Source organism: Melanerpes formicivorus, unplaced genomic scaffold, assembly GCF_026170545.1.
Source record: "Melanerpes formicivorus ecotype bairdi unplaced genomic scaffold, bMelFor1.0.p_v2 SCAF_20, whole genome shotgun sequence".
In the NCBI taxonomy this organism is placed as follows: Eukaryota; Metazoa; Chordata; class Aves; order Piciformes; family Picidae; genus Melanerpes; species Melanerpes formicivorus.
Window position 1 is genome coordinate 10,788,174 of NW_027142372.1, and position 23,625 is coordinate 10,811,798.

General features: G+C 50.5%; 1 protein-coding gene across 1 annotated transcript in view; it reads left to right on the forward strand.

Moving 5' to 3' along the window:
• SLC7A5 (solute carrier family 7 member 5) overlaps positions 1–21,452 on the forward strand; it is a 47,867-nt gene extending 26,415 nt beyond the window's left edge. The window contains exons 3-10 of the mRNA XM_068150806.1: positions 2,911–3,016; positions 4,176–4,220; positions 6,361–6,484; positions 8,758–8,861; positions 9,621–9,717; positions 10,180–10,329; positions 11,658–11,835; positions 14,880–21,452. Of these exons, the coding sequence (XP_068006907.1) occupies positions 2,911–3,016; positions 4,176–4,220; positions 6,361–6,484; positions 8,758–8,861; positions 9,621–9,717; positions 10,180–10,329; positions 11,658–11,835; positions 14,880–14,935 (860 nt within the window). The 3' untranslated portion in view covers positions 14,936–21,452. The remainder of the gene's footprint in view (positions 1–2,910; positions 3,017–4,175; positions 4,221–6,360; positions 6,485–8,757; positions 8,862–9,620; positions 9,718–10,179; positions 10,330–11,657; positions 11,836–14,879) is intronic.
• The last annotated feature ends 2,173 nt before the right edge of the window (positions 21,453–23,625 follow it).

The following is a 23,625-nucleotide window of genomic DNA, read 5'->3' on the forward strand; positions in this document are numbered from 1 at the left end:
TCTCTGCAGCCCAGGAAGCCACCAAATTGGGCTCAGACCCTCCTTGCCTGGAGGCTGAAGATGCCTGTGCTTCCCAAGTGGGTGGCACATCCTGAGTTCAGGCATATGGTTTCAGTCTGGGGACCACTGATGCTCTCCTGGCCGGCTGGGTGAGGGTTGTCAGCTCAGCCCTTCCTCTGCAGTCACCAGCACACAGTTTCTGTGCAAGGTTTCTGAGTGAAACCTCCAGATGCTTCAGAAGAAGGAACATTTGGCCTAAGAGCTTTTTGTCTGTGACAGACAGAAAGAGGCTTTTGGTGGAACCTGGTGTCCAGCTGTGGGCAAGAAATGGAGGTGTGAGGATGCTGCTTGTGCCTTGGCTGCTCCCAGATCTCAACATCCTCTTGACATGGTAAAGGTGGCAATCCCTCAGCTCCAGTGGAAGCCAGGCTGCTGGCTGAGCACAAACAGAGCTTTGAGATGCCCCAAGGGGTGTCTGAAATGCCTGGGGAGCTCTCCCAGTGCAGGCTGGGCTGTTTCTGTAGCTAATTGCAGTCACTGTTAACAAAAAGTGTATCCTACTCCCATAACAGAAGACCTGGAAAGAGCTGGACTGGTAATTATTCAGGAGAGGCAGAAAATAAACTCAGGAAAGCTGAGCCCAAGGGATCCAGCAGAATGTGATACCATGCACACCTACCTCCTGCTCAGCCTTTTTATTCACAGCCAGGCCCTGGGCATTAGTGCTAAATTAAGATTCTATGACTGAACCTGTAAGCCAGGAGTTAGGCTTCAACTCACAGCCTTGTGTTGGGCTCTGCATTTCCTGCCCTTCCCCTTACACTCCAAGGTGCACTTTCTAGCCCTGCTTTCTAACAGCAGTTGCTGCATTTTGCTAAGGAGATTCACTGGCTGAAGGGGCACTAAATCAACCAGCATACCCCAAGGCAGATTCAGAAGAAACTTCCCTAGTGCAAGGGGCTGTTAGGAGAGGGGCAAGGCAACCCCAGTGGAGAACTGCAATCTGTAGTGGGATCAGGACAAGTAGAGCCTTGGAAGATTGGTGTTTCCTGACCTAGCTGCCCAATGCGTGAGCTGATGTTGTGGTCCTGGCTGCTTTGCAGCTCACACCCACAGCATCCCTCTGTAAATGGGAGAGGAACCAGGAAGAGAAAAAGGCAGTTTTGGTAATTTTGGGAGCAGAGAGTACCTTGGATGCCGTGTTAGGCAATATCTTTTTGTCCTGGTTAGGACTTAGCAGGAGAGAAAGGAGGTGAAGGGAGCAATGCCCAGGATGGAAAGGATGGGGACAGAGAGGGTGAAAGACAAGCTATAGCACTCCTACATGCACAGGACAGCTCTATGTTACAGACACAGGTTTAGAGCAGTCCCTTGTGAGGCCCTGTGGGTGCCATTTGCACCAGCAGATCAATACTGCCATCAGAAAAGCCCTGTTTCACCAGAAGGGTGATTGAAGGATTGAAGGGTTTTTGCATCCATAAGCAGAAGTGGCTTTTGGTGGCACAGGGGAGTGAAAGTTTCCAGTGTGAGATTAGAAGAGGCCACCCAGAGGTAAAGTGCCTGGTGCGCTCTCCCCGGATGCAGGTCCCGGGTACCTTGTGCTAAGAGCTGAAGGGTTAAGCGGCAGGCCCTGCTGACTGCCGTGTGATGCAGCTGCTGGGCGATTACTGAAGGTCTGTGCCCTAAGAGCAATCACATGGGCCTGCCCCGGGCTCCCTGCTGCAAACGTGCCCTGCTCAAGCCCGACTGCTCCCCGCTTCCAGCCTCTCCGAGGGGAGCGCTGGGGCCGGGAACGCGGCTTCACCGTCCCCGGCCTGCACCCAGGCTCCACATCAAAAGGCAGGGAACAAAACAACTGCAGAGCATTTTAAAGCAAAATAAATAAAGCCTTGGCTGCTCAGGGTGAGTTCTTACCCAAGGTACAATCGAGTTGTCTATTTATGGCTTTCCAGTTCAAAAGCAGATACATAACAGGAACTTGGGATATTCAAGCCCTAAAGAAGCTAACTTCTGGTCTTCCAGCCCCAGAGAACCTGACTTCCCACAATCAAAGGGATTGCCACAACCCTCTGCTTTATCAGGTGGCTGGTGGGACCAGAGGAAATCCTGGGTTTCTGCTTTATTGGGTGGCTGGTGGAAGTGGAGGAAATCCTGGGGTTTTATCGAGTGAAAGCAGCTTTCAGTTGAGAGGACAATGTGACAATATCTGTTTGTGTAGCATCTTTCAGCAGGAAGGTCCCCAGAACGTTTTCTTCACAGGGTGATCTCTAGGAGATCACCTCAGTGATAGCAGGTTGAAGTGTGAGAAAGTCTGAGCACTCAGTGTGCACCAGTTGCTTGGGACAAGTGCATTTGGGGCTGATGATTTGGTTCCTTTGGTTCAGGGTAGGTTTAGGCACGAGGTGAGGGGAAAGTTCTTCACAGAGAGAGTTGTTGGCCATTGGAATGTGCTGCCCAGGGAGGTGGTGGAGTCACCATCCCTGGAGGTGTTCAAAAAGGGGTTGAATGTGGCACTTGAAGTCATGGTTTAGTTGGTCATGAGGTGTTGGGTGATAGAATAGAATAGAATTTACCAGCTTGGAAGAGACCTTTGAGGTCGAGTCCAAGCTATCATCCAACACTAGCTAATCAATTAAACCATAGGTAGGACTTGATGATCTCTGAGGTCTTTTCTAACCTTACTGATTCTATGATTCACTCCTCCAGTTGAATAAAAAACTGGAAACCTGGAGCCATCAGCCCAGCAGAAATATGTGCTCATGCTCTCCAGCACACCCCCAAGGGCACCAGCACAATGGTTATCCAAAGAGCAGCGTTTGCCTCCAGGTTTCTCTGTTCCAGCACTCACAAAAAAGCCCCCTGGAGTTCCTGGTCCCTCTGCATCAATCCTCTCTTGGTTTTGTGTTGCAGGTGATGTGTCAAACCTGACTCCTCAGCACTCCTTCGAAGGCACAAAGGTTGATGTGGGGAACATCGTCTTAGCTCTCTACAGCGGTCTCTTTGCCTATGGAGGATGGTAGGATGCAGCTTTCTTATCCTCTTTTGCAGGGCTAAATACTGGAATCCATTCCTCTCGTCCCCAGGTTGTGTTTGCAGGGAGAGTGTGGTCCAAGGCTTCCCATCTTTCTTCTAACAGTCATACTTCACACCCCATTTCCAGCCAGGATGCAGAAGCACACAGAAGTGGAGGAGATCATGGGGTTTAGAGGAGGCAGCAGATGGGTGATGATGCACCATGGTGCTTGGTGCATCTCCTAGATCTGTTAAGAGAAAGCAGCAGGGTGGGCTTGGCTAGCAGAAGAAAAAAAAAAGGTGCTGCATGCCAGCAGATTACTTGGAGCACCAAGCTGAAGCTCCTGGAGGTCTGTTTGTTGGTCTCTGAACATTTGCAAGTACAAGGAGCCTGTTAAATTTCTTATGAGAAAAAAGCCAGTTGCAGCCACCCTTATCACCTGGAGGGGTGTTTCGGTCACTCCTGGGTCCTGCTCTTCACCTCCTCTTGCAAGGAAGCTTGCAGCATGGTGTGCTAGATCCACCAGCACCATCCAGGACTTGTGATTTGCAGGTTTTGTACTGTAGATCTTAAACCAGACATCAGCCACCATGAGTTAGAATAGAATAGACCAGACCAGACCAGGTTGGAAAAGACCTTCGAGATCACTGAGTCCAACCTATCACCCAACAGCATCTAATCAACTAAACCATGGCACCAAGTGCCTCATCCAGTCTCTTCCTAAACACCTCCAGTGATGGGGACTCCACCACCTCCCTGGGCAGCACATTCCAAAGGCCAATCTCTCTTTCTGTGAAGAACTTCTTCCTAACATCTAGCCTAAACCTCCCCTGGTGCAGCTTGCCACTGTGTCCTCTTGTTCTGGTGCTGGTTGCCTGCGAGAAGAGACCAACCCCTACCTGGCTACAACCTCCCTTCAGGTAGTTGTAGACGGCAATAAGGTCTCCCCTGAGCCTCCTCTTCTCCAGGCTAAGCAACCCCAGCTCCCTCAGCCTCTCCTCACAGGGCTGTGCTCCAAAACCCTCCCCAGCTTTGTTGCCCTTCTCTGGACAGATGTCAGTCTCCCTACCCCTCCTGAAATTCCCCTGCATGGGAGTGAGGTGAAAGGCTTCCTTTATTCCAGGGGCTAACCAGAATTAACCTCTTTGCTTTTAAATTGCAGGAATTACTTGAATTTTGTTACAGAAGAGATGATCAATCCCTACAGGTAGGTGTGTGTCCTGTGGTAGCTTCCTTGGGAGGAAAACTTGTTGTCCTTGGGAAGCCCTTTCCTATAGTGTGTGCCAGGGGTTGCTAATCAGCCCAGAAGCCAAGGTCTTTTTCTGGGGAAGTAGAAAATGAGATAAAATAGTGACATTGTTGCTGCCTGGAACAGGGAGAGGGGAATAACAATCTCTGCATGAAAAAGGCTGTTGCTTGCACTGCTTTGCTGAGCTGATCCTACCAGTGTTGTTGGGAAGTGCTGCTTCCTTGGCAGGGCACCTCTCTGAGTTAGAGGTGAGAAAAGGAGCACTCAGGACTTTATTTCTGTCTTGTGTAAGCTCTCACGAGAGAACTTGTGCCTACATGTGTTTGTCATGTGCTCTTCCTCTTCTGCTGAGCAACAGCTGCTTTCTGCACTGCTGGAGCCCTTCAGGGCTATGCAGAGGAGCTGCTGAGGTGGTCCAAAGCAGGGCAGGGCTGATAAACCATTTTTGCTCATAGGGAAGGTGCTTCTGAGGCACTGTCAATATGAGATTCAGGGTCACTTGTGCAAGACCCTATTGCTGCCTGTCCTTGGCAGTGATTAGTGGCTGCTGGGAAGCACAAGATTTGAAATGCCCTTTACTTGACAGTTGTGAAAAAGGGGGCTGCAGTCTGCAACTATTTTTGTGTCTTCTGAATGCAGTCATGGTATTTGACTCTCCCTTCCTGTGGCTTTGAGCTCCACTAGACCAATTATATGTGGCATCAAGCAGGGTTTCCTTTTTCAGTTCCCATTTGCAAATGAAGTCGGACTGTTTGGAAAGGCAGATGTACCCAACACAGCCTTGTCTTTGCAGACCCACTCAGCCTGTCTCCAAACTCATTTTCTTAGAGTCTCATCAGCCCAGCCAGCTGCATGGAGTGACAGCCTAAAAACTGCCCAATAAATCCTTGAGCTTTCTACCTCCCACAACAAACCCAGCAGCACAAATGCTTTTTACAGAATCTTCAGGTCCAACCCTCCTTGCTAAGGCAAGGTCACCCACAACAGGCTGCCCAGGATCACAATGTCCAGGCAGGTCTGGAATCTCTCCAGCGAGGAGACTCCACAACCTTCTCTGGGCAGCCTGCTCCAGGGCTCTGGTACCCTCACAGTAAATAAGTTTCTCCTTGTGTTCAGATGGAACCTCCTGGGTTCCAGTTTGTGCCCATTACCCCTTGTCCTGTCACTGGGCACCACTGGGAAGATCTGGCCCCATCCTCTTGCCCCCATCCTTTAGGTCTTGCTGAGCAGCTCAGGCTGCTCTTCTCCAGGCTAAACAACCCCAGCTCTCTCAGCCTTTCTTCCTCACAGAGATGCTCCAGTGCCCTCAGCATCCTCTCCACTGGACTCTCTCCAGTAGTTCCCTGTCTCTCTTGAACTGGGGAGCCTAGAATTGGACACAATTTTCCAGATAGGGCCTCCTGAGGGCAGGATAGAGGGGATGGAGAACCTCCCTCAATCTGCTGGCCACACTCTTCTTCATGCCTTCCAGGAGACCATGGGCCTTCTTGGGCCCCAAGGGCACATTGCTGACTCAAAGGTAACTTGTCTCCACCAGCACTGCCAGGTCCTTCTCCATAGAGCTGCTTTCCAGCAGGCTAACCCCTCACCTCTTCTCCTTTGCCCAGTGGAGAGAATCACCTCCATGGAAGTGTTCAGAAAACATGTGGACATGGCATTTCAGGATGTGGTTTAGTGGCCATGGTGATGCTGGGTTGGCAGTTGGGCTTGGTGACCTTAGAGGCCTTTCCCAACCTTGGTGATTCTGTGAATGCATGTGCCAGCCCCCTGGCTAGCAAGAGGCATGGGGGGTTGTTTTTAATTAATTGCAGTGATCTTGGCTTAATGATCACCCAGACAGCCAAGGTCACTCCATGCAAAGTGTCCCTTCTGCCACAATCCTTCACTCTGCATCTGTCAGCCTCCAGGCTGTGTCCATGTGGACATCCTCCCCTCTGCTAGGCAGAGCACCACATGCCTGGGAAACTAAGAGCCAAAGAATGCTTCAAGCCAACTTTGAGTCAGCACAGGAGTGCTGCAGCATGAGCCACTGATCCCTGGCAGCAGCAGCTCCCTCTGAGCTGCAGCTCTCTTATAATTTATCTTTTTTCCTTCCTAGAAACCTGCCTCTGGCTATCATCATCTCACTACCTGTGGTCACCTTGGTTTATGTGCTGACAAACCTGGCCTACTTCACGACCCTGTCGACCGAGCAGATGCTGACGTCCGAGGCCGTGGCGGTGGTAAGAGCAGAGCTGTTCTGATCTGACTCATCTGATTTCTGGGGCTGGATGAATCAGGCTTGGAGTCTCTGCATACATCTCCCTGGTTTGTTCCTGGCTGGTCATGGCTGCTTACAAATAAGAAAAAGATGATGATAGACAGGGGATAAAGAGCAACTGTGATGGGAGCAGGGAGGAGCAGCGCTGATGCCAGGTGGGATTGCTCACAGACAGCAGTGAGGGTGAGCACTGCTCACTGGCTTCATAATATTCATAACTATTCAAGGTTGCTGCTGGCCTCCTGACTTGCCCTCAGTTAGCAGAGCATGGTATTAGTGGGAAAAGGTCATTCACTCAATACTGAAGCAGATTAGAATCCTAGAATCAGTGAGGTTGGCAAAGACCTCAAAGATCATCAAGCTATCACCCAACACCTCATGACTAACTAAACCATGGCTTCAAGTGCCACATACAATCCCCTCTTGAACACCTCCAGAGATGGTGACTCCACCACCTCCCTGGGCAGCACATTCCAATTGTTCTTGCTCTGTAGCTTCCTCCTTTTAATCAAGGGAAGGGAAATAATACTTCTGTTGGTTACAGTGCTACTGCAGACAGAAAACCTGATAGCTTCAGAATCATAGTATCAGTCTGGGTTGGAAGGGACCACAAGGATCAGCTAGTTCCAACCCCCTGCCATGGGCAGGGACACCCCACACTAGATCAGGCTGCCCAGAGCCTCATCCAGCCTGGTCTTAAACACCTCCAGGGACAGGGCCTCAACCACCTCCCTGGACAACCCATTCCAGGGCTTCACCACTCTCATGGTGAAGAACCTCCTCCTCACCTCCAGCCTGAATCTCTCCACCTCCAACTTCATTCCATTCCCCCTAGTCCTGTCACTATCTGAGATCCTGAGAAGTCCTTCCCCAGCCTTCCTGTAGGCCCCCTTCAGATCCTGGAAGGCCACAATTAGGTCACCTCGGAGCCTTCTTTCCTCCAGACTGAACAGTCCCAACTCCTTCAGTCTGTCCTCATAGGAGAGGTGCTCCTGTAGCTAATAGCAGTGTGGTGTGACCCTGCAAGCTGAGTGTGACCAGGATTGTTTAGTGCTTCAAGGGGAGTCTCCCAGTCCAGGATAAGATGGTCTGGGCCACTCAGGTGGCAGTGCTCCATCCTCTGGGTTAGTATCAAGCCTCTGCTCCAGCCTGCATCTACACAGTGCATGGTTACTGGAATCATAGAATCATGAAGGTTGGAAAAGACCTCTAAGATCATCAAGTCCAACCATTAACCCATCACTATCATGGCCACTAAGCCATGTCCCAAAGTGCCATGTCTGCATGGTTTTTGAACTTCTCCCCTCATGGATCCCAGCCTGTGCTGCATCATTCTGGCTGTGTGCCTTTGCAAGTCTTGCAATCAATGTGAAAGTGTTGGCACCAAACTGCAGTGCAACTGCAATTTGTGATAAAGCCCCACACCTCCAGGTGACTGCCTTGCTGAGGGGCTGTGTCCCAGCTCCTTGCTCAGCAAGTGGCAGTAGCTGTGTGTTTGAATAGTTTTTGGCCCACTGCAAAAAGGACTTCAGGGTGCTGGAGTATGGCCAAAGAAGAGCTTCAAAGCTGGTGAAGGGTCTGGAGAACCAAGTCATGTGAGGAGCAGCTGAGGGAGCTGGGGTTGTTCAGCTTGGAGAAAAGGAGGCTGAGAGGAAACCTCCTGGCTCTCTACAACTCCCTGAAAGGAGTTTGGAGCCAGGTGGGGGTTGGTCTCTTCTCCTGAGGAGCAAGAGACAGAACAAGAGAAAATGGCCTCAAGTTGCACCAGAGGAGGTTTAGGTTGGACTTGAGGAACAGTTTCTTCCCCTTGAGGGTTGTCAAGGTGTGGTCCAGGCTGTCCAGGGCAGTGGTGGAGTCCCCATCCCTGGAGGGGTTTCAAAGCCATGGAGATGCAGTGCTGAAGGACATGATGCAGTGGTGACCTGGGTTAATAGTTGGACTTTATGATCTCAAAGGCCTCTTCAGAACAGCATAATTCTCTGATGCTATGAATCTCTTTGCAGTTTCTGTTTGATCTTGAGTTGTTTGGAACAGCTGTCCTGATAAATGTTATGCCCTGACCCATAAAGAGGTTTTTCAGGAAGGAGAAGCAGCAAATGGCAAACTCTGTACCAGCTCCAGCACTAAGCCATGTCACTTGTTCAGATATCTACAAATAGTAACTCTTCATAGGTAGCTCTGACTTCTTTTGGACATTTTGGGTGTGAAATGTCTCTCTTGTTGCTCCTCATGTAGGACTTTGGGAACTACCACCTTGGTGTCATGTCCTGGATCATTCCTGTCTTTGTTGGCTTGTCATGCTTTGGATCTGTGAATGGATCTCTCTTCACTTCTTCCCGGTAGGTTTTCTTGCACAGCGTTGTGGGCTTTGTTTCCCAGTCATGGTTAATGTTCTTTGCCTTGGAGTTGTCCTCCAAAGAGTGGCTGTGGGTAGACACAAAGTCTAAAGGGTCTGGAGGCCATGTGGGAAATGCAGGGTGGGGGTGCAAAAGTGGGACTTGAAAGGTTTTCCTTTAAACTAGATGCAGTTTTCATTGGCCCTAATCTTCTGTTCCTCGGGCAAAGTCCTGCTGAAGTTATTAGAATATAAACAAAGACAGGCTTGGGGCTCACTGACTGATGCTGCCTGAGAAAGTGGCTTTAATGAAAAGCAGAAACTTATGAAACTTCAGGGTTGAGAATTCATCCAGAATGGGGAGAAAGGACAGGACAAGGACTGAGATGGTTCCAGTGCTGACAAGACATCTCCTGGGTTGTCTTGGGCAAGTCACTTAATTGCTTTCTCTGGCAAGGAAGATACAAGTACATCTTGTCTTGCATTCTTTGATGGCCTCTGGCCTTCCTTCTGAGACAGGGACTTTCCACTCTAAGTGCAGCACACCCCTTCCTGGGGTCTGATCCTGGAGAGCCCTGCTCCTGGACTCCACTGACTAGCAGAAGGGCAGAGCTGGCATGCATGTCACCACCAAGGAGGAGAACCTTGCATGGAGCCTGGGCATTTCTGTCTTGCTGCCTCAGCACTGCCCAAGCTGAGCTTGTGTTGTGCTGCAGACACAGGGACTGAAGGGGTGATAAGTGCTCTGTCTCCCCCACCTCAGGCTGTTCTTCGTGGGATCCCGAGAAGGACACTTGCCTTCCATCCTGTCTATGATTCACCCCAGGCTTCTCACTCCCATGCCGTCCCTCGTCTTTACGGTAAGGACCTGGGCCTGTGGTGATGAGCATCAGCTTGGTATTGAGAAATGGGTTGTGGGTGGTTGGAGGGGGCACCCCTCCAGACACAGCCATTGCTGCATGCACCCACAGGACCCTTCTGTTCCTCATCACATCCTTATATTCCACTTCTGGTTTGAAATCACCCCAGGCACCAATTAACAATAGCTTAAATGACTGAAAGATAATCAGCCTGATTCTTTCTCTGGCTGATGGTTCTTAAGTGCCTGTATTTATTGCCCTGGAGGTAGTAAAAAGATGGGGAGAGATGGCACTTAGGGCCATGGTTTAATGGCCCTGGTGGTGTTAGGTCAACCATTGGACATGATGATCTTGGGGGTCTTTTCCAACCAAGACAGTTGTATGGTTCTATAGTGTTGTAACCTACATGGTTTCACCTCCTGCCTTTGCTAATGGCTTTTCTTTCTTTTCTCCTGGTTGCAGTGCATCATGACCCTGCTCTATGCCTTCTCCAACAACATTTTCTCAGTCATCAACTTCTTCAGCTTCTTCAACTGGCTGTGTGTGGCTCTGGCCATCATCGGCATGATGTGGCTGCGCTACAAGAAGCCAGAGCTGGAAAGGCCCATCAAGGTGAGAACAATGTGGTAATTGCATGGTGGGGTTCTCCTTGAGTCCCCTTTCAGCACCAGAGGGTTCACCAAGTGTGGCTGCTTGTCCTGTATGGAAGAGGGACTGGGATTGCAGGAGTGCAGGGGAAATGTGATGGACTTCACAGAGGTGTCCCTGCTGCACAGACATCTGCTGGATGAGAATCAGTGCAGGAGGATGAGGAGCTGCCATGGATGTGGGCATACAAGAGTGCAGGAGGCTCTGGATGTCAAAGATGTGGGATAGCCAAGTGGGAAGCTCTCACTGACTAACCCCCTGCCCAGGAGAAATCATATGGCTTTCAGTGAAACACTCTGTACCACTGTGGAATTCACTTAAAATGGGTTTTTAATAAAGCAGACAAACCCCTGCCTGCAGAGGAGAACTTTGTTCTCTTTGTCCTTGGCCAGCTTGGCAGTACCATGTCCCATCTGGGAGAAGGCCAAGATCATGTCAGCCACAAGCATGTCTGCCTTCCTTAAAGGAATGCTGCTCACTCAGGTCTCTGCCAGCAAGCAGGCAACCAGAGAAAATCAGACTCCCAGACCTGTACCAGAGGCTTCCCAGGGAAGCTCTTTGCAGGGTGTTTCCTTTGGGGTTTGGTTTCTCTTTCAAAAGCTGGGCTGGTGTCAGCAGGAGCCCTGCTCAGAGCAGGGCAGCCAAGTACCCTGAGAAACAGCCTTGAGGATTCTGTGGCTTGTGCCATGGTTGCTGCTGAGTTTGGTGCTCTTGGTAAAGGTGCTTTTGTAGGGGATCATTCATGGATGGTATGGGGTCTAAAAAAGGCTGCTGAGAAGGGCTCATGGCTCTTGGCAAGTCAAATCTCTCAGCTTTGTTTGCTGCTTTTAAGGTACCTAGGCAGACACCTAGTCTGCCTACATCTGTTTTGTCTGGGATTGATGGAGAGCTCTGCTTAAATTGATGCCTCCCCCATGGCAGCTCAGGGTCATGGTCCCAGTGTTCAGAGCATTGGAACAGACCGGAGCAGGGTGACAGAGCCCTGGATAAGGCTGCCCAGAGAGGCTGTGGAGCCTTCTTCTCTGGAGAGATTCCAAACCCACCTGGACATTGTGGTCCTGGGTAGCCTGCTGTGGGTGGCCATGCATTAGCAGGGGAGTTGGACAAGATGATCTCCGCAGGTCCCTTCCAACCCCCCCCACCATACTGGGATGGTGGAATTCTGTGAGCACTCTCCATGGTGGACAGGATCTCTTTCCCTCCTTGGGCTCTACAGCAAGATAAAGTTCACTGGGAACCATTCCACATTCTCCTGATACAACTTCCAACCTGTTCTTTACGTCCTTGTGTAGGTGAACATCTGCCTGCCCATTTTCTTCATCCTGGCCTGCTTGTTTCTGATTGCTGTTTCCTTCTGGATGACACCCAAGGAATGTGGCATCGGCTTCGCAATCATCTTCAGCGGGATCCCGATTTACTTCTTCGGGGTCTGGTGGCAAAACAAGCCCAAGTGGGTCCTCCAAGGCATCTGTAAGTACTAGCAGGGAAGGGCAAGGGTGCAGGTTGGCTTTTGCTCCAAACAGAGCAGCTTTCCAGTGAGCATGCTGCAACTGGTAACACTGGCTCTCTTTTGTGGAGGCTTCCAGTGTTTTGGCTCTGATCTGTTGTTCTTTAATGGCAACAAGTTTTAACCTAGTGATGGCCTGAACTACCAAGCACCCAAAACTTACCCTGACTTGCAATGGTTGGAAATCTTGGGTCAAAGATCAGCAGCCCTTTGTTTTTCACCCTGGCAATCAGGTGGTTGTTACGCAGTAGAGCATAATTCTCTGAGCACATTGCTGCCTTCTTTTGTAAAAGCACAGGGTCAAGCTTTCTGTCCCTGTCTGGTGGTGTGGGAAAGGAAAAGAAGCAGCAGCAGCACAACAGTCTGAGCGCAGTTGGCCTCAGGCTGGCTGATGAAATTTTGTAATTAGAGTAGAACAGAATAGAATTAACCAGGTTGCAAAAGACCTTTGAGATCCTGAAGTCCAACCTATCACCCAACACCATCTAATCAACTAAACCATGGCACCAAGTGCCTCATCCAGTCTCTTCCTAAACACCTCCAGTGATGGGGACTCCACCACCTCCCTGGGCAGCACATTCCAAAGGCCAGTCTCTCTTTCCGTGAAGAACTTCTTCCTAACATCTAGCCTAAACCTCCCCTGGCACAGCTTGAGACTATGTCCTCTTCTTCTGTTGCTGGCTGCCTGGGAGAAGAGACCAAGCCCCCCCTGGCTACAACCTCCCTTCAGGTAGTTGTAGACAGCAAGAAGGTCTCCCCTGAGCCTCCTCTTCTCCAGGCTAAGCAACCCCAGCTCCCTCAGCCTCTCCTCACAGGGCTGTGCTCCAAACCCTTCCCCAGCTTTGTTGCCCTTCTCTGGACACCTTCCAGCAACAAAACAACTTTCCTAAACTGAGGGGCCCAGAACTGGACACAGGACTCAAGGTGTGGCCTAACCAATGCAGAGTACAGGGCAGAATGACTTCCCTGCTCCTGCTGGCCACACTGTTCCTGATACAGGCCAGGATGCCATTGGCCTTCTTGGCCACCTGGGCACATTGCTGGCTCATGTTCAGCCTACTATCAACCAGTATCCCCAGGTCCTTCTCTGCCTGGCCACTCTCCAGCCATTCTGACCCCAGCCTGTAGCACTGCATGGGGTTGTTGTGGCCAAGGTGTAGAACCTGGCACTTAGATGTGTTGAATGCTGTTGGACTCTGCCCATCTGTCCAGCCTGTCAAGGTCCTTCTGCAGAGTTCTCCTACCTTCTAACAGATCCACACTTGCCCCCAGCTTGGTGTCATCTGCAAATTTACTGGTGTTGGACTCATTCCCCTCATCCAGATCATCAGTAAAGATTTTGAACAGGATCGGGCCCAGCACTGATGCCTGGGAGACACCACTGGTGTCCCAGTCCATCTCTTAGCCAGTGCTAACATTCCTGACCCAGAGAGAGCTCTCCTTGGCATCAGATCGTGGCAGCAGAGCAGAGGGAGGGGAAAATCCCCGGGATGTTTTCTCTCAGGAGGTTTATTTTTAAGGTGCCTTTGCTGGAAGGTTTTCCAACAGCTGACGCAGCACAGCAGTGTGTTCGGAAGGGATGTTCAGGCTGTGCTTGGCACATGCAACCTCTGTCTGAACAACTGAATCCAGAAAGGCACTCCCTGTTGTCCCAAGTAACTGAACTCTACCCTCTGCTTCCCAGGTCTCATACAGCAGGCTGACCTAGAAAAGCAGACAAGTAGAAATGTCCAGCCTTAGCTGGGTGCTTTTTAGGAGGAAGAAAGAGGCTTTTAACAGTGCTCAGCACTTGTTATTCTTTTTTCTTCCCCCCCCCCCCCTTCCCTCTCCACACTCACTTTTTTTATTCTGAGTATTAGGCTCAGTTCCTGGACAAGCCATTTTTGCAGTGCTTGGGTGGCAAATTACCATATTAATTGTTTTCTACCACCAAAGGCTTGTAAGGAGAAGATAGAAAATATTCTGGGAGCACAGGATGACCATCCTGCAGGTGCCCATTTAGAAACATGGACTTCAAACCCTTCATCCATTGCAGATAATGTGATCCCCTCCAACCAGTCTGAGTTTGTGTGGATTGGGAATCCCTCTTAGGTCTACCTGGTAAGACTGTGTGGTCGTCTCCAGACAGGCAGTGAAGCAGCAGAAAGCACAAGTTGGAAGTAAAAGCATCAGCTCAGATATTTTTTGTGCCCAGTTCTGCTGTGATGCCTGACTCAGTGTTGGCTGCTTGCGTTTCTGGCATCCTAACGTGGTTACCTTATCACTCTGCAATTAGAAACTGGTGTCTAGAAGTCCTGGAACCTCTGTCAGGGCAGGATTTCATCTGTGCTGCAGGAGCAAAGCTCCCAGTGGTACGTGGTTTAGTGGGCATGGTGGTGTTGGTTTGACAGTTGAGCTAGAAGATTTTAGAGATCTTTTCCAGCCTTAATGATTCTATGTGTTCAAGTTCTGGGTGTGAGTAGAGAGCAGCCAGTGGCTCATTGCCATCAAGACTTTGTTTGTGTTTGGACTAACCTTGCTCAGAAGCAGGGTGAGGAGGCAGATGCCTCAGTCTTTCTGAGGCAGAGTATACTGAACCCAAGACCAAGATAGATGGCTAGGGGTTGTTTAGTCTGGAGAAGAGGAGGTTGAGGGGAAAGCTCATTGTTCTCTACAACTCCCTGAGAGGAAGTTGTAGTGAGGTGAGGGTTGGTCTCTTCTCTCTAGTGTCTCTAGGATGAGAGGAAAGAGCCTGAAACTGTGCCAGGGGAGGTCTAGAGTGGATTAGAAAATATTTCTTTACTCAGAGTGGTCAGGCATTGAACAGGCTGCCCAGGGAGGTCATGGAGTCACCATCCCTGGAGGTGTTCAAGAAACGTGTGGACGTGGCACTTGGGGGTGTGGTTTAATGGCCATGGTGGTGTCAGCGCTTGAGCTCGGTGACCTTCGAGGTCTTTTCCAACCAAAACAGTTCTACCATTCTCTGTGTGTGCTCTCTCTGACCAGTACTTTGCTGTCTTCCCCACAGACTCTGCCACAGTCCTGTGCCAGAAACTGATGGAAGTGGTTCCACAGGAATCCTAAGCAGGAGGAGCAGAGAGACTCAGCTCGAGGAACGCACAATCCTGTTTGAGACGACACAAGGAGAAAACGCTTCTGACCCCTCGCAAACGACACCCAGGCACTGGAGCAGCCCGGCGGCGCCACTGCGGTCTGACACCACGCCTCTGGCTCTGCCTTGTCTCCTCCTGCCCCTCCGTCACCACCCTGTAACCTGGCAGATGAGAGCCCTGCAGTGAGAAGTTCTTGGTACGAAGGTGGGCCAGGAGGAGGAATTCCTGCTGGCAGCTTCAGAGGAGTCCTGCCTGTCCAGCAGCAGCGAGTCCCATCAGCATCTGTGTGTGTGTGTGGTACTGAGGGCTGTGCTCCAGTGCTGTGTAGGCTGACCTGGTTTGGGTCTGGGATCCTCCAGATGACACTAAATGAGCCCCGTGTGAGTGTTGCCAGCTATGCAAATGTGCCTGTGTCTGGAGCTGGGACTGTTATAGAGCTGCAGGGTGGTCCTGAGCCTGGCCCCCCTGCCTTAGCTGGGCAGGGAGAGGTGGTTGGGAAGCAAAGGTTAGCTGATGTTGGCTCACACACACACAAACTCATACCAAAATACATGCTGCTGGATGCTTTGGACTCTCTCCATTAGCAGTGACTTAGGTGAGACAAGGCAGAGCAGAATTAGTGTCAGAGAAATGATGTGGGAAGGCCTCATCTGACCTTCACTGCATTCCTGACTAGAGCACTTGGGGCCCCTGCCACTGTCTGGCTTGGAACTCTCAGATCCAAGCCATCTCCCTGCTATTGAGGCAGTCCTCTGGAATGCTCTTCACCAGAACGCCCATCCATGGCCTGTGACTCAGCCCTGGGGCAGGTGCAAGCCTGTGGGTGGAATTTCTCCTGAGAAACCAGGGAATTGCAATAAGCAGAAGGCCAAGTCCTTGGCTAGCTCACTCCATGTTTTTCTCTAGATAAGCTATTGACCAGCATGGAATGAGCAATGTTATGCTCTCCAGATGACCTTTTTATTGCCCACAGTATGGTTCATATTTGGCCCCCAAACCATTTGCAAAGAGAAAATGAGGGTGGTGGGATTCCCTTGGCTCCTTCCATGGGGTCTCTCTGTGCATTGCCTGTCACTATGCTCTGCATTATGCCATGCAGTGGAGATGGGACCAGCTGGGTCTGGGGGTGTAGAAAGGGGCAGATGTTTAATTTTGATCTGCTGTAGATGGTCTGGTTTGCTTTAAGAAGCAGGGCCTGGGGCCTGGTCCTTCTTAGTGCAAAACTGCAGCATCAGGTTTGGCTTGGTGAGATCCCCCACCAACATCCTCCCCTTCAGGGAGTGGTCTTTGAGCACAAACCACAACCCACATGTGAAATCTTGGTCTGCTGTTGTGGGGCAGTCCCATCCCCTGGGCCCACCCACAATTCCTCTACTCCCCAAGTAGTGAAAATTGTCCCCTTAGGATCATGTTACTTTGTGTGGTCAAAAGTGTCAGCTTTCCAGCAAAACTGCAGCTCTTGAACATTTTGCTCATTGTGCCTCTGCGCTTCAGGTGATAGTTGGAAACAAAAGCATCTTGTCCTCACAAGTGAACTTCAGTCTCTGCTGCAGATCTTCTTTGTGCTTGTGCTTTGTGCAAATGGGTTGTTGAGCTATTTTTTCTCCTCAGTATTTCTGTCAACTAAGCTGTTGGGAAGCCAGGATCCTCCAAGAGCTACAGCTTTCTGCTGGCCGCTCCTCATAGTGTAGGGTTATGCTGGATGACGAGGCATTAAGGACACCAATGGTACTAGCTGATGCTTTGTCCTTTGAAGCTCTTTAACCTCAAATAGTGTGTTAGAACAGGTGGCAACTTCTCTTCATGTCTGTGCCAATGACCATGGCCATGTCTACGTGCAGCTCTTTGCTATTGCTTCACCAACCACGTGTCTGCTTGGAGGCAGTGCAGGAGGAGTAGGTGAGACAATCATCACACTGAAAACCTTTGCTGTCAGGTGGCTTATTCTGTGGCAACTTAATGTAGAGATACCCAAACCAGTTCCTCAGGTGCTGCTTTACCTGTGTTAGTGTTGAGCTCTCCTGGAGCTGAGTCATCCTGTGGAGAGCTGCAGCTGGTTTGGGTGATGTACACTGTGGAAGAACCCAAAGCTTACAGGCCGTGCCTGGCTCTTCAGGGACCTATGTGCAATGAATTGGAGCATCTCGGATCCAGTACCTGCAGAGAGGCATTCACATGAGTAAGGTTGTGCACCATAAAACCTGGACTCAGTTCTTGGAATCCTTCCAGATGAAGGTTGAGAAGTTTGGGCAGAGTTGTCATGGGAAATCACTGCTTATGGTGGACCTGTTGCATGGAGAGAGAGCCTCTGTCTGTTCTCTTCTGCTTGAGCTGCAGATTTTTGGCTCCTGGACATTAGGATGAAGTTCTTTACTATGAGGGTGGTGGAACACAGGAACAGGTCACCCAGGGTGGTGGTGGAGGCCCCACCCCTAGAGATATTCAGGGTCAGGCTTGATGTTAAAGATGTCCCAGCTTACTGCAGGGGGGTTGGACTAGATGACCTGTGAAGGTCCCTTCCAACCCAACCCATTCTATAATGGTCTGCCAGCTTCCTGCAGGATTCAGCGTTGGGGCTCCCAGTGCTAACACACACCAGCAGAACTCCTTGGGATGCAAAGGAACAGGATTTTAACTCTCAGCCACCTCAACCCAATGTCCAGTCCAGTCCTCAGAGCTCAGAAATGGACCTAAATCTCCCCAAAGCCTGGGGGTTGCTTGGTTTGGACACATCTGAATGAATCCCATCAGTGATGAGGACCATCACTACCCAATACCCTCTCGGTGAACCTTCCACACTGGTTTTAAAGAGGAGATGTCACACTGAGAATTCTTTTTCTTCATTAATTAACAGATCTTAATTAAATCCTTAACTGGCTTGCTTGCTTGCTTTTTATGGATTTCCGTGGGTTTTCATTTGCTGCTCTCTGGTACTAACCTGCTGGCTCTGGTGTTGTTACCACATGTGTCTCCCTGACAACAGAAGTGTGGGAAGGAACTGAAGCAGGTACCAGCACAGAATGACAACAGTGTTGAATTTGCTCAGCCACAGCTCACATCTCAATGTTTGCCTTTCCAAAGCCTGATTTCTTTTCTCCCTGATTCATTGACCCTGATAGTTCCCTCTACAATTCCCTGAAAGGAGGTTGTGGTGAGGGTGGAGGTTGGTCTCTTCTCCCTATAATCAAGTGATAGAACAAGAATAAATGGCCTCAAGTTGCATCAGGGGAGGCTAGGTACAATTTCTGTAGTGAAAGAGTGGTCAGGCATTGGAACAGGCTCCACAGGGAGGTGGTGGAGTCACCATCCCTGGAGGGGTTCAAAAACATGTAGACAGGACATGGTTCAGTGGCCATGGTGGTGTCAAATCAGCAGTTGGACCTGTTGATCTTAGAGGTCTTTTCCAACCAAAACAGTTCTTATGGTTCCCCTCTACCAGTGTTTGGTGACGTGGCTGTGAGAGGTTGGGTTAGGGAGATGAGCAATAAAGGGGTAAAACTGACCTTCGTTTTATAGAGCAAGCACAGTCATCTCTTCACTGGGTGGAACTGCTGGTAACAGCATCTGCTGTCCAGCACCACGGCTTGGAGCTCAGACCAGCAGCCGACAGTGGTGCTGCCCTCAGGGGCTTGCCTTGTTCAGCTGGGTTTTAGTGTGATTAAAAAGAGAGAATACATCTCTAGGAAAGACCTCCCTGCTGCCTGGTTTCCTCAAATGTGGGGTGAGACATGTCCTGGAGGGCAAGGGGAACAACAGAGACCTCACAGAAAACTCCTCAGAGATGCCAGGCCTGGATGTGGGAAACGGTCACACTGTTGTTTCTCTGTTTGCTCCTGCTCTTTGGAGCCCATGATTAGGTTATGCCTGTTGTGACCCACCACAGGAGATTAAACCCTTCCCACAAAGCACACTCACAAGTGCAGTGGCCATGAGTTTGCTTTGCTCAACAGCAGCTACAACTAACAAGGTACCACATGGATCTGCTTCATGTGACAGTGGGCTCCAAGTGCAGCCACAGAGGCCATCACAATGGAATCAGGCATTTAGCTTGGAGAAGACCTTTAGGGTCATGGAGTATTTCTGCAAGCAATGGCTGTGCTACAGTCCTCCCTTGGCCCTTGTACCAACCCCCCCTTGCAATTATCACTCTTCTCACTTCATTTTCAAGTGTTCAGGCTCCCAGGCAGTCTGTTACTGGGGATGTTGATGGAACAGGATCTTGCTGGGATTGCTGAACTGTGGGGCACGCAGAGCCAGATGCTTCCTCACTCATTGGCTTCCTCTTTCTAAATGAGAACCTTCTTCCCAACTGAGAGGGGAACCAGCCTTGCAAAGCACTCCCCACCAAAATCTTGGGGGGATTTAAGTCCTCCTGGGTGCATTGGTTTTTTTGGTTTTTTTTAACTCCTGCAGGATTTGCAGGGTTTCCCATCTCAGACACCGCATTAAACACACTTTGTTTTCAGTGGCACCCTCTGTGGATACTGAGTTCAAAGGGACTCTGTCACTGTTGAACAAACTTTAACGACCCTTCAACTGGATTAAAACTCACAAGAAGTAGCTTTGTTCTTCTGCAAGCCCTCTCCCTGTGGGTGGCACAGGCAGGGGAATAAATTGGGCCCCTCCATGGGCCCCTCTGCTGTGGGTCAGCCCAAGAGCAGAGCCCTGGAGGGGCAGCAGTCCCATGGTCACCACTTTCCAACCATGCAGAGATGTTTGCAGTGGCAGAGCCCCGGGCTGGCTGCAGGGAACACTTTCTCTCAGCCTGGGAAGGTGCCTGTGGCTGCAGCTGAGGCTGCAGCGTTCTGGGGCTTTAATAAGAAATAAAGAAAATAGAAGGAAACAGCCAAATGTCATTGCACAACATTCTGGCTGTTTGGGGCTTCTCTTGTGGGGTGCCAGCTTTCCCATCAACTGGCTGCACAACTCCATTTCCAGTGGCATCAAAGGGGAAGACGACGATGGCCTTTGAGAAAGGGCTAGCACAAAGCTTCCTCCTGGAGCTTGGGAAAGGGCAACCCAGGGCTGCAATGGCTCCGGTTCCCCCTGGGGCTCGGATTGAGGTCTGCTGGCCGTCACCATGACCGCGGCAGAGCCCCACGGACTGAATCACAGCTTTGTGCCAGCTCTGGGACATCTCCACGAGCATCCCCAGCATGGCTGGAGCCGGCAGCACTTGGCTGCCAACCAGGGATTGTGGCAGCCGGCTCCCTGCAGCGATGGGAATCTACTCCCATGCCTCTGTTGGGCACCTTCCCTGTGTCAGGGCACCGGCAAGACCTCTGCTCTGAGGGATACTCAAGGGGCTCTCCAGTTCTGGTGGCTTCCTGAGTTGCAGCCAGCCAGCCTTATGCTGGTTTTACCCATACCTGAGTAGTTTCTTCCCAGTTTACGTGGTCCAAACTGGAACTAGCAGCTTTGGTGGGACGGTGCTGTGTGTCAAAGCCGAGTGTGGTTCAGCTGCAGGTAGGAAATGTGGCTTGGATTAGGTCACCACCAAGGAATCGATGTCCAGAGAATCCTTTCTTTGCTCTTGGCCCCTGTTCCTTGCGTGAGAAGGGCTGTGGCTTCCTCCAGCTGCTGAAGTGTTAATGAGAAAAAAAAAACAACAACAAAACAGAGTATTTTTTTAAATCTTGAATTCCTTTTTTAAATGGCCTACAAGAGACTTTATAGCTACACCGAAATCGCCCTCCTTGGGCGCCGTCCATCCCGGCGCAGGGGCTCTGCGAGCGCTGGCGGGACGTGGTGCTGCAGGGCCTGGCTGCGGCTCCTGTGCCGGGATGAACGCCCCTCTTTTGGGGGGGGGGGGGGGGGGGGTAGTGGAAAAAAAGCCTTATTTGTTCAGAGGACAGGGGGAGGTCTGTGTCCCACCTAAATCCTTGCAATGGGGGGAATTTGAATGGTACCCAGACCTTGCACCCCTGGCCTGTGAGACAAAAGGAGGGTGGAGTTCACCTCTGGTGAAGAATCTGACTTTCAGAGCCACCTTTCTTCTAAAGTTTGTTGGTTGTGGGTGGTTTTTTTTTGTGGGTTGTTTTTCAACACCTGGGGGGGGGGAAGGCTCTTAACAGAACCTGATTGACCATTTTGTTATGTTTGGTTGCTTTAAAACTATTTGACTAATTTAAATGTTGCTGTAGATGACTTTCTATTTATTTTAAGGGGTTAAATATCTTTTAGTCTTAATACTTCTCCAGTCGGCGCTGTCTCTTTACAACGTTTGTGGTCCTGTCCACACAGCTAAGCTACTCCCACCACTGACCAAGTGCTGGTCAGCCACTAGGAACTTAATCAAGTTGCCTTGTAAAACAAGATGTCTCTTGCAAAGTCTGTTGGGGGTTTGTTCTAGTACTTCTTGATTCTTTTACGTCTGTGGTTAACAAATCTGTTACATGTTTGGGTTGTTCTATGTTTTGGGGGTTGGTTGTTTTGTTCTTTTGGATTAGTTTGTTGTTTTTTTTTTAACAAAGAAAGCTGGATTACAACTCCTGTGTCCCTGGTTTTTGCCTCTCAAGCTTTTCACTCTGCAAAAGGCCACCGGGTTTAGCCCACTGCCAGCACCTCACCCCTGGGGTTCCAGTCGTTCCGCTCACAGATGGCTCCATCACCAGCCTCCTCTTTTGAAGTCTGGAGAGCTCCCAAACAGAGAGGGACCTGGGGGTGCTGATTGACAGCCGCCTGAACATGAGCCAGCAATGTGCCCAGGTGGCCAAGAAGGCCGATGGTATCCTGGCCTGCATTAGGAATAGTGTGGCCAGCAGAAGAAGGGAGGTCATTGTGCCCTGTACACTGCATTGGTTAGGCCACACCTGGAGTCCTGTGTCCAGTTCTGGGCCCCTCTGTTTAAGGAGGACATCGAAACACTTGAACGTGTCCAGAGAAGGGCAACAAGGCTGGGGAGAGGCCTTGAGCACAGCCCTGTGAGGAGAGGCTGAGGGAGCTGGGATTGTTTAGCCTGGAGAAGAGGAGGCTTAGGGGTGACCTCATTGCCCTTTACAACTACCTGAAAGGTGGTTGTAGCCGGGAAGGGGTTGGTCTCTTCTCCCAGGCAAGCAGCACCAGAACAAGAGGACACAGTCTCAAGCTGCACCAGGGGAGGTTTAGACTCGAGGTGAGGAAGAAGTTCTTCACCAAGCGAGTCATTCGTCATTGGAATGTGCTGCCCAGGGAGGTGGTGGAGTCACCATCCCTGGAGGTGTTCAAGAGGGGATTGGATGTGGCACTTGGTGCCATGGTCTAGTCATGGGGTCTGTGTTGATAGGTTGGACTCGATGATCCTCGAGGTCATTTCCAACCTTAGTTATACTGTGATACTGTGATACTGTCTAGTTACCATTTAGGGGTGTTAAAACTAAGAGACTGTCCCTCTGGGGACAGGCTGCAAGAGTTGGGGCTGTTCAGCCTAGAGAAAAGAAAGCTCCAGGGAGACCTTAGAGCAGCCTTCCAGTACCTGAAAGGGCTTGTAGTGATAGGACAAGAGGGAATGGATTGAAGCTGGAGGAGATTTAGACTGGATTTGGAAGAAATTCTTTACAGTGAGGGTGAGGAGACACTGGAACAGGCTGCCCAGGGAGGCTGTGGATGCCCCATCCCTGGAGGTGTTCAAGGCTGGCATGGATGAGGCCTTGAGCAATCTGCTCCAGTGGGAGATGTCCCTGCCCATGGCAGGGGGGTTGGAACCAGATGATCTCTAAGTTCCCTTCCATCCCAAACCATTCTATGACTCTGAAAAGGGGCAAGAGGTCAGAGCAGAAGACGGATGTCCTGGTTCCTAGGGTGTATCTGCATGGTTACCACAGCACCATTTAACTTTAGATAAAAAGGAAGAAGTGCAGGAATGAGAGTGCAGTTAGAAGGATGAAGTGTGTGACAAGGGACACAGGAGCACCACTACAGCACTGGAGACTTTTATCAGGGAATGGGGTTGGAAGGGACCTCAGGAGGTCACCTAGTCCAACCCCACTGCTAAAGCAGGATCAACAAGGGCAGGCCACATAGGAACAGGTCCAGGTGAAGCTTTGAAAGCCACCAGAGGAGACTCCACAACCTCTCTGGGCAGCCAGCTCTAGGGTTGCAGCACCTGCACAGCAAAGAAGCTTTCCCTGATGTTGAGGTCAGTCTTCTGGTCAGTTTGTGCCCTTTGCCCCTTGTCCTATCACAGGACACCACTAAAAAGAGACTGGCCCCTTCTTCTTGCCCCTTGCTCTTTAGATACTGATCAGCATTGAAAAGATCCACTCTCAGCCTTCTCCAGGCCATTCTTAGTAGAGGAATTAATCTAAGAAAAACCTCTAAAAGCCAGCAGGGCTGAAGAGCAGAGTAGCCTGTGCCATCAGCCATTTGAAAGAGCTTGTTCCCCAAGTGACAGTTGTGGCCAAAGAAGGAGAAGTGAGGAGAGCACAAACTCCAGCAAATCAAACATAAAACCTGAGTCAGATGAGTTGACAGAACAGTCACAAACAGGATGCTGGCAGTGCAGAGAAGAGCAAGGCTGTGACCCAAGGAACTCTACCAGAGGCAGGCTGGTGTGGCCCATGCTGAGCTGTGAAGTGCTTGAGCCAACAGATAAGGCAGTAGCAGAGAAATGAAGTCAGGAATGAGTCACTTGCATCTATGTTTGCTACAGCCTTGCTTGGAAATGTTCCCATGCTGCAGCCT